The following is a 10,827-nucleotide window of genomic DNA, read 5'->3' on the forward strand; positions in this document are numbered from 1 at the left end:
AAAGAAAGAAAAAGAAAAAGAAAGAAAGAAAGAAAGGGAAGAAATTGTCTAGTGTGGTAGCACATGCCTGTAATCCCAGGATTTGGGAGCCTAACACAGGAGGATCATCTGGAATTTGAGGCAGACCTGGAATACACAGTGAGATACTATCTCAAATAAATAAATAAATAAATGAATGAATAAATGTAGGAAACGTATTTTGGTGCAAGGCCCTAGACTTAATCTCAGCACACGAACACACACACACACACACACACACACACACACACACACAGAAGAAAGGGGAAATATATTTGCCATACATATGCATATAATACTTCCACATTCAATGGCTGTTTTGTGGTTTATAAGAAAAAAACACATGACATAAGGGCCTGAGTTCAATTCCTGGTACAAAAAAAAAAAGAAAAAGAAAAAACTCACTTGAGTCATTAAACTCGCAGCAGAGCTAAACTTTGTTTTTAAATTAATGGACCTTACTTATTTAATAAATTGCTTTCTTGCCTGTGTGGTGGTACATGCCTATAATCCCAGCACTCAGGAGGCTGAAGCAGAGGCCCCATGTGAGTTTGAGGCCCTCTTGAGCTATGTAATGAGACCCTGTCTCACAAAAAAAAAGTTTTGGGCCCGGGAGATAGCTCAGTAGAAAAGCACTTGCCTGACAAGCACAGGGTCCTGAGTTCAATCCCTGGTACTGCAACAACAACAACAAAAAATTTCTTTATACTTTGTATACGTTAAGTATGAGCTGTCCTACTATGTTACTCCCAGTACCTAGACCTAATTTTTTTGAGCAGCTTCAGAGAAAAATGAGTAGGATTTATCATTTCCATATACCCTTCTTATTAACATCTTAGTGTGCTACATTTATAACAATTGATAGACCAATCTTAGTATATTATTCTTAACAAAATCCATAGGGATACATTATTATTTATGAAGACCATAATATACACACACTGCTGTTTATGTTGTACTGTAGTGAGGTTTTTTTTTTTTTTTTTTTTTAAAATTTTAGGGAAGGGTTGGAAGGATGTTCAGGGTCTCATTATTAGATTGGACTTGTAGTGATCTGCCTATTTACAGCCTCCCAAGAGCTGGGATTACAGGCATGGGCTACCACACCCAGCTCAATTGCAGTCTCAGCATGCCCCAGGGGCAGGACCTGCAAGGCAGGCCAGGGGATTGAACCACCCCCCACACCTCCCAACTCCCCCCGCCCCACACCTGCTTGCAGGTGCCTTAATCCACTGGGCTATTTGGCCGGCCCTGTTTTCATGTTTCAAGATAGGGCCTCACTAAGTTGCCCAGGCTGGCCAGGAACTTGAGATCCTCCTGACTCAGCTCAGTTGCCTGGGATGACAGGCATGGGCCATAAGCCTGAACTCAACTGATTTATTTTTAACACTGAATAGTATTCCATTGTACCATCGTCCCATGATATTCCAGATGTGCCACAAGTTGTTTACCCATTCACTTACCCAGGGACATTTCGGTTGAGCCTAAATTTTGGCAAGTATAAGTAAGAGTGCTGTAAATGTGCATACACCCATTTTTGTGTGCTCATACCCTCTCAGCTCTCTTGGGTGCTCATACCCTCTCAGCTCTCTTGCACAATTGATGAATCATATGTTAATAACATGCCTTTTAAGAAACTATCAATTTTTTTTTTTTCCAAAGTGGCTCTCCATTTTTTCTGTGGGGGCTGGGATAATGGGGGTTGAACCCAGCATCTTTGTGCTGAGCTACATCCCCAAACATTTTTATTTTCAGAGGGGTCTCACAAAGTGTCTAAATTGCCCAAGCTGGGCCCTAATTTACAATCCTCCTGCCTCGGCCTCTTGGAGTGCTGTGATTATAGATGGGCACCACCACACCCAGCTTGGGCCTGTTCAATTTCACGTTCCCAGGAGTAATAAATACAAGTCCCTATTACCACACATCCTCATCTGTACCATGTGTTGTCATCACTTTGGATTTGAGCCACAAGGTCTTAGTCACCAAGTTCCTCAGGTTGGGTTCAAACTTTTGATCCGCCTACCTCGGCCTCCCAGAGTGTTTGGATTACAGGCATTCACCACCATAACCAGCTTGGTTACATTAATTTTTGCTGCCAACTAAGAGTCCATAAATGTGTGGGCATTTGGAAAATCTATATAATTCTGTAAGCCAATGTTTTCTAAGTAAAAGGTCCATTCAGCAAACAAAATAGAGCTGGGCATGGTGATGCATGCTAGTAATCCCAAAACTCAGGAGTTTGAAGCAGGAGGATCAGAAAGAAAAAAAAAAAGAAGGTTATTAAGGATTGTAAAATAATACTTTTGCTCATAGATATGGATTCAGAGTCCACATTCCAAATGACCTTTCAAAATCTTCTATTTGAGGGCCAGGGTATAGTTCATATAAACAGGGCACACTAAGCATATGTGAGGCCCCAAGTTCACTTCTTAGTGTCCCCCACCCAAACCCAAAACACGGTTACAGTGGTCAGAAAGTAGCATCAAGCCAGGCTGGGTGCTGCACACCTGTAATCCAGGTACTGGAGAAGCTATGGCAGGAGGGATCACTGTTGAGTCTGAGGCCAGCCTGAGCTACGCAGTGAGTTGAAGTCCAGCCTGAGGGGCCGGGGAGATGGCTCAGTAGGATAAGTGCTTGACTGGCAAACGCAAGGATCTGAGTGCAATCCCTGGTTCCGCAAAAAAAAAAAAAAAAGTCCAGCCTGAACTACATAGTGACACTGTGTCTCAGCAAACAAAAATCCGAAAAAAAACTTCCCTTTCCAATTAGTTAATCTGTGAGGTCAGATTTCCTTTATATCCTTCAGTTAACATTTCACAGCAGATTTTTAACTTTTTGTGGTAAATGCTTTTTCATAAACGGGGATGTACATAAATATGTTATAACATTGCATTTTTAACTAATACAACAATTTTAAATTATGATTAACTTAAAAGTGTGTATGGTTTGGATGCTTGTCTAGCATGTGCCAGTCCCTGGTTTTCTTTTTGAGCTAAATAAAATTTCCAGTATCACAGATACTGAAATATGTAATACATATATAAATAAAGCGGTTTTAAACATATTTATTTATTTTGGGGAGAGGCTCATACGTAGTTCAAGCTGGCCTTGAACTTGGGGAGACACTCCTGCTTCTGTTTTTTCTAATAGTAGAGGGTCCTAAGACCAAAATTTGAGAACCGATGTTCTGGGATGGTCGCTTTTTCTGCTGGCTAGCCCCAGAGTGGTCAGGTACACACACTCTGCTCCCTGTGCTCATTCTGCACCCCCTTTCAGCTACACTATTCCCTCTCCCGCGGCTTTGGAAGACAGGGTTTCTGCAAGAACAGGCAGAGCGAACGCAAGGATCTGCGTACGCGCGTTATGCCGGAGCAGCACTTCAGGGATTCCGTGGTCAATTTCTGGGGGGAAAAGTCTGCCTTTTGCACCAAATCCCTTAGGCCGGTGGACGGACGATGCAAAGATGCTATTAGCTGGAGGAGAGTCGCGGCGGGGAGAGGACTCAAAGAAGTCCACAGGCTCTGAGGCTTCCGAAAAGTACGCAAGGACGAGGCTGGCAACACGCGGATACTTGCAAGCCCCGCAGACCCTCGGTCGGCCTCGATCCCCGCACAGAAGCAGGCACCTGTGCGCCTGCGCAGTCCCGGTCCACTGCCGCAGCCCAGCCCGTCGGGGCGCTCACGACAGTGCCGCGCTTTCCGGCCGATGCTGATGTGTCGGGAGGCGGGGTCTAGGACTGCGGAATCTCTAGGCTCCACCTGCTCAGGACTCCACCTGCTCAGCCCGGCCTCCGGGTCCGCTTGCCTGAACCCCGGAGGAGCGATGGCGCTGCGTGCCGGGTCCGCGCGGGCTTCGCCCGGCTCAGGTAGGACCCGCCCGTAGGACCCGCCCGACGGCGGGGAGAAGAGCGCTGCTCTGAGGCGCCAGAGGTCCCTCGGGGGACCTGGGGAAAGGAGCTGTTCAGATCGCAGCCTGCGGGATGACAGTGACATTCGGCGGCGCTCTGCAGTTGGGGGGCTGCAGCCCGAGGGGTTCGGGGACCTTGCGGGGCCCGGGGTACGGGCTGCACCCCGGGAGTCAGAGCTCTGTAGGAGAATCCAGGGGAACGCAGGGCTTGGGGCTTTGGGAGCTGAGATTTCTGTGATTTGAGAGTATTCCGCAACCCCTGCGCTCACACCTTCTCCGTTTACCGCTTGTAGATAAAGTGCAAAAGGCCAAGGCTGACAAGGTCTCAGGACCCAGGCAGGGCAGCCGAATGGGGAAACTCTTGGGCTTTGAATGGACAGACTTGTCCAGCTGGCAGAGGCTGGTGACCCTGCTTAATCGACCCACAGATCCCGCAAACCTAGCGGTCTTTCGTTTTCTCTTTGGTGAGTCCACTCTGGATGGGGACAGTTGGGATGGTGGTGGGAAGATGACCATCGACCGTCTGTTTCTTGGTTACTTAGACTTAGCTCTACTTTCTTTGGAGCTGAAGAGAATTGACATAGTGGCAGAGGGCTTTGTGAAGTTTAGGAACAAAGCCAGCTTTGTCTCTTTCAATTAGGGTTTGGTGACCAGACATGCTTTCATTTGAGATTATGTGAAACACAAAAGCAGAGGAATGGGGACCAGCTTTACTTGTGGCATGAAGTTGCCCAGTAACTGACTTTAGAGAAGTGAGGCAGGGTAACAAGACCACACTTTTGGCTGTGACCTCCTGACCCAGAGCTTCCTAACTCAGGTCCTGGGATACTTGGCATGGGTCACAGGCACTCCAGACTGTCATCCCTTAGCCTGGGCAGCTGGGACAGTTTTGCTCATGGAGTGATTTGGCAGGGTCTGGAGATGTTTTTAGTTGTCATAGCTTAGGGCAGGAATAGGAAGCTGTTGAGATCTATGCAAGCTAGTAGATGTCCTGTAACACACAGGATAATCATTCCAGCAAATAATTCACCAGCCCAAAATGTAATCGATCCTGAAGTTGAGAAACCCTGCTTATCTCAAGCTGGCTTTCTGACCTAAATACCCCTTCTGTTTATCTGAGTGTTAGCCAAACACCACTGCTTTCCTGGGTGTACTCGGAACCAAAAGAGGTTGGGAAGAGGCTGGACATGGTGGCATATGCCTGTAATCTTAGCACTTGGAAAGCTGAGGCCAGAGGATTGCCACACATTTGAAGTCAGCCTGGGCTACGTAGTGAGTTCAAGACCAGCCTGGACTCCATAGACCCTGCCTAAAAAAAAAAGAGAGAGAGAAAGAAAGAAAAGGTTGAGAAGGACCCCTCCTTAGAGCACTTTCTATAGCCAAGTAGAATGGGTCTTTATAACTGAGCCCAGTAGTTTTTATAAGATTTTGTATACTTTATTTAATCCTTTCTGCAGTCCTCTGAAGTATTACGAATCTCTGTTCCACGAGTGAAGAATTGGCTCACTGAGATAAATAGGCTCTGTAGTTATTGTTGAATAAATAGTAGAACCAAGATTAGAAGTCCATCCCTGCAGCCGGACATGCTCACCTGGTTTCTACTGGTTTCTCCTGCTGCTGCTCTGGCTGAGAGCTAACAGCTCCCTCCCCTGTTGCTGTCACAGCCTTCTTGATGGTGCTGGACATCCCCCAGGAGCGAGGGCTCAGCTCCCTGGACCGGAAGTACCTGGATGGGCTGGATGTGTGCCGCTTCCCCTTGCTGGATGCCCTGCACCCGCTGCCACTTGACTGGATGTATCTTGTCTACACCGTCATGTTTCTGGGTGAGGGCACAGGGGGACGCATGGAAGTAGTGGCTAGCCTGCCAAACATGAAAATCAGAAGCACGCTTCTTAGGAATGACCAAGGTCCTGGGTGCTTATTCTACTCTACTGTGAGTCCATTTCGTGCTGCTTCTCTTTGTGTCATCTGCACTGACCCCTACTCTTCTTTTTAAAATGTGAAAGTAATATTTAATTTCCATTTACTTTTGCCTGATTAGAAAATGCCTGATGACTTTTCTTAAGGTCAGTCACAGCCTGTCCCCAAAGGGGTCTAGGCCTGTGGTGACCCCTTGATCTCTCAATCCTCTCCTACAAATCCCCAGGGGCACTGGGCATGATGGTGGGCCTGTGCTACCGGATAAGCTGTGTGCTATTCCTGTTGCCCTACTGGTATGTCTTTCTTCTGGACAAGACGTCATGGAACAACCACTCCTATCTGTATGGTTTGTTGGCCTTTCAGCTGACGTTCATGGATGCAAACCACTACTGGTAAGAACCTGGGAGAGCATGGGGAGGGATTGGCTGGGGGGCGGTGAAGCTTGCTCCAGGCAGAGCAGGGAACTCCTAGAAGCTGCCACAGGAGGCATATCGTCAGCCATGTTTTGCAGCGTGTGGCTACAGGATTACACTTTGACTTGGGATGCATTTGGGAGGGGAACTGGCCAGCCAATTGGGGCAGTTGGAGTGACAAAAAGTAAAAAGTTTCTATCCTTCACTCTCCATATTTTCCTAGCTGTCTTGATCTGTTCCCATCCTGTAATGCTTTTAGAAGAAGAGAAGCTGGGTGTGGCGTCTCAGGCCTGTAATTCCAAGCACATGGGAGGATGAGGCAGGAGGATCACTGAGAGGTTGGGGCCAGTTAGGGCTGCAAAAGGAGTTCAAGACCAGTATGAACTGCATTAACTACGTAGTAAGACCTTGTCTCAAAAAGAAAAAAAAAAAAAAAAAACCAAAAAACGATTGTGTGAGGAGATCATGTCAGAGGAGGGGTCTATCAAGGAGAAAGTGACCTCCCCTACCTACGGCATAGGTAGCCATCTTTCAGGAGAGGTGGGAAAAGAAGGATTTGGAGTCAGGGAGCAGGGCAGGTGACCTTGATTCTTTCCATTATTAAGTGAAAAACAAATGCGAAATTTCAGTAGGATGGATACAGGAACAAAATCTCAAGCATTGAGTTCATTAATATTCATGAAGTTTCATCCATTATGTACACATACAGATTCTTCTTTTGCAAACTCTTGATTTTTTTTGGAGCCAGGTACAGTGGCACGTTAGATGCAGGGGTTGAGTGTATGGCCAAATGCATGATTAAGCATGTGCTTTACCACTAGGCTACAGCACTGCATTCCTTTTTTTTTTTTTCCCCTCGTTACCAGGGACCCTGCATTCCTTTTAGTAAGACTTTAAGAATATTTAGCTCTGATCATAAGGAATTTTTTTTTGGCGGAACTGGGGATTGAACTCAGGCCTTTGTGCTTGCCAGGGAAGCGCTTATTCCACTGAGCCATCTCCCCAGCCCCTTCCCCCATCTTTTTTTTTTTTTTTTTTTGGTGGAACTGGGGATTGAACTCAGGCCTTTGCACTTGCCAGTGAAGCGCTTATTCCACTGAGCCATCTCCCTGGCCCCCATTAAGAATTAAGAGTAAGTTTTGATAGTTTATCCCTGAGGTTTTCCATTTTTATTTTTTCATGACATAATCTCATTATGTAGTTCAGCCTGGCCTTGCACTCATGACAATCCTTCTGCCTCAGCCTCCTGAGCGCTGGATTACAGGCATGTGCTCCCATGCCCGGCTTTTATGACTCCTACACATTTTGAAGAAATTACCTATCATTTACCCGGAGCTTGCCTATGGCAGACACATTTAAAATTTTCCTCATTACAACCCTGTGACGGTGGTGGTGAACCCATGGCATGTGTGCCGCAGCGGGCATGCAGAGCCCTGTCAGCATATGAGGCCGATCGCCCCAGGAGCTGAGCCTGGATATTCAGGTTTAATTGCAGTTGTTGCATTTTGCAATAAATAAGAGTGCTTTAGGTGGCAGCTTGAGCACTCGGTCTCTAAATGGTTCACCATCATGGCCATCTGAAAAGCCAGGCGTAGTGACGTGTCTGTAATCCTAGTACTCAGGAGGCAGAGGCAGGAGGATTGCATGTCCAAGGCCAGCCTTGGCAATTTGGTGAGACCCTGTCTTAAAAATAGAGAGCTGGCAGATGCAGCTTGGTCGTAGGGCACTTGCCCAGCCTTGAGCGCAAGACCTTGGGATCAGTCTCTAGCGCTGCAAAAAGTTAAAAGCTATGAGGTCTATAGTGTTGTTCTCATTTTATAGATGAAGAAACTAAATCTTTCAGAAGTAGAGGATTTGTCTGAGGTCACATAGGTAAGAAACAGAAGCAAGTGGAGGCTCCTTGACTAAAGAGTCCAGTGCTCCTGATCACAGTTGTGTGCTGCCTCCTTCCCAGCTTCTTCTGCCGCCCCAGAATACATGTGCTGTTAGTATTTTATCACTTGGGGTCCTAGCATGAAAGTGGTTAGCTGGTACCCCCAAGCACTGGATTCTGGCATCCGGTCTATGAAGTGCTAGTTTCCGCTGTACATTATCCTGCTGTGGAATGGGAATTGAACCTAGGTTCTGGTGCATGCTGGGCAAGCACTGTACCACTGGGCTGCATTCCTAGCCCTTTTTTAAAATTTTGAGACAGTGTTTAACTAAGTTTCCCAGGCTGGCCTTAAATTTGGCAGTCCTCCTATTTCAAATTCTTGAATAGCTGGGATTCCAGGCATGTACCACCTGGCTGTACTAATAGACTTTTTCTTTTTTTTTTTTTAATAATAAAATAGGGGCTGGTGAGATGGCTCAGTGGTCTAACGCACCTACTTAGAACAAGCTTAGCAAAGCACAGGGACCTCGGTTCAATCCCCCAGCACCACATGCCAGCCAGCCCCGCCCCCTGGTGGGCTGGGCTGGCCACACACACACACACACACACACACACACACACACACACATAAATGAATAAGATTGAGAATAATAAAATAATTCCTGTTACATTGGGTTGAGGTGTAGTGAGTAGCGGAGTGCTTGCCCAGCATGTGTGAGGCCTTGGGCTTGATCCCTAGCACAGCAGGAAAAAAATCCATTAGTGTTTGCTCCTGTCTTTCAAAAGGGTCTCAGGAGAGCCCAGAGGAGCAGGGAGGCGGAGGAGGAGGTGTGCCTGACACTAGAACTGGTACAGTTGAAAGGGCTGAGAAACTTCCCCTCATCCTGAACTTCCTTGGTGTAGGTCTGTCGATGGCCTGCTGTGTGCCCAAAAGAGGAATGCGCACGTGCCCCTGTGGAACTATGCCATGCTGCGGGGCCAGGTATGGGACCTCAGCCCCGAGCGGGGCATTCCCGGGCCGCTGTCACAGTTTTCCATGCCAGGCTGCCCTCTGCCTTCCTGGATTGTCTGTGTTCACTGCTGGAAAGCTAGGCCAGCTTTCCGTTGTTTCCAACCTCTAAATCCTTGTCTGTGCCAGACTATGCAAACACCCTGCTTCAGCTCCCCGAATGCTGGCATTACAGGTGTGCTCAGCTACCTATAGCCTTTTTTTTGGGAGGGTGCCAGGAATTGAACTCAGGAACTCCCACTTGCCAGGCAGATGTGTGCCACTGAGCTATATCCTGGGCCCCTTACCTGTGGCATGTATGTATGTGTGTATTTGGTTATTACAGGGTCTCACTGCACAGCTCAGACTCTGTACAGTGATCCTCCTGTTTTATTGTTTGTTTGTTTGTTTTTTGCAGAACTGAGGATTGAACTCAGGCCCTTGCACTTGCCAGACAAGTACTTATTTTACTGAGCCATCTCCCTGGCCCCTGAGCTATCTCCTCGGCCCCGATCATCCTGTTTTTCATTGGAATTATAGGCATATGCCACCATGCCCAGACTCTGTGGCCAGCTCAGCCTGCCCTGGGGGCAGGGCTGGCGCCACATGTGGTGCCAGGGATTAAACCGCAGTCCCTGTGCTTGCCTAAGCTTGCTTAAGCAGGCACTTTAGTCAGCTGAGCTATCTCACCAGCGCCCCCCCTGTGGTTTTTTTAAACAAATTCATAATTCGTTGCCTTTCTTAGTCATTTTCTAATTGTGCGCTCCCCCTTATTTACACACTAGTACAGACTGAAGTGTGAGCTCATGGCAGACACTGAACTTTTTATTTTTATTACTTACTATACGTAGTGTCTGATTTATAATGTAACTTAGGTTTCTTGACTTTATGGTAGTATAAAAACATATCCATACAGCATTCAGTTTTTCATTTTGGAGTCTATGTTTAATAAGTTTCATAAGGGAAAGGATCATACCTGTGCTTTTGTTTTTCTTGCTGCTTGCTGTAGGCTGTGTCCGACAGGTAGGATGTCAGTGAATGCTTGTTGGTGAAGTGAATATCTGAAATGGGCGGGCCATGGAGTAGGCGTGTGAGATCAGAACAGACTTTATTTTTGGCAATGAAAACAAGAGGGGCCAGGGAGATAGCTCAGTAGGATAAGTACTTGCCTGGGAAGTACAAGGTCCAGAGTTGAATCCCTGGTACCAAAAAAAAGAAAACAGAAGAAACTCTTTTTTCTTGGTACACTTTGTTGTTCAGATCTTCATTGTGTACTTCATTGCGGGAGTGAAAAAGCTGGATGCCGACTGGGTGGAAGGCTACTCCATGGAGCATCTGTCCCGCCACTGGCTCTTCAGCCCCTTCAAGTAAGCAGGGTCGGAACCCCGGGCTGGAGCGTGGTGTGTGACTGTCACCTAGGGGCTGCGGTTCTGCCCCTTGAATTGGCCCCCGGCATCCTCCCTCTCTCTCATCCCCCATTGCGCAAAGGGCCTGGTCTGTGCCATTAAAAGACTAACCTTGAGAGATGCATGGGTAGGTAAGAAGGAAGGAGAAAATGGGGAGAAGAGGCAGGAGGAGGCAGCAATGCATGAGGGGTCTGCTTAGGGGCCTGCAAAGCGGGGAGCCCCCACCACTGTTATCAACAGCTCTGCAAAACAATTCGCCTCTGGTACTTCTCTCCCTGCTCACTTTGTTCTTTTTTTTTTTTT

General features: G+C 47.2%; 1 protein-coding gene across 1 annotated transcript in view; it reads left to right on the plus strand.

Moving 5' to 3' along the window:
• Positions 1-3,755: 3,755 nt before the first annotated feature.
• The window catches only part of Ggcx (gamma-glutamyl carboxylase), a 14,468-nt gene continuing 7,396 nt past the window's right edge, over positions 3,756-10,827 (plus strand). Inside the window, exons 1-6 of the mRNA XM_004642804.3 lie at positions 3,756-3,883; positions 4,218-4,388; positions 5,589-5,747; positions 6,071-6,236; positions 9,034-9,112; positions 10,379-10,485. Coding sequence (XP_004642861.1) covers positions 3,841-3,883; positions 4,218-4,388; positions 5,589-5,747; positions 6,071-6,236; positions 9,034-9,112; positions 10,379-10,485 — 725 coding nt within the window. The 5' untranslated portion in view covers positions 3,756-3,840. The remainder of the gene's footprint in view (positions 3,884-4,217; positions 4,389-5,588; positions 5,748-6,070; positions 6,237-9,033; positions 9,113-10,378; positions 10,486-10,827) is intronic.

Source organism: Octodon degus, unplaced genomic scaffold (assembly GCF_000260255.1).
Source record: "Octodon degus isolate 3935 unplaced genomic scaffold, OctDeg1.0 scaffold00162, whole genome shotgun sequence".
NCBI lineage: Eukaryota > Metazoa > Chordata > Mammalia > Rodentia > Octodontidae > Octodon > Octodon degus.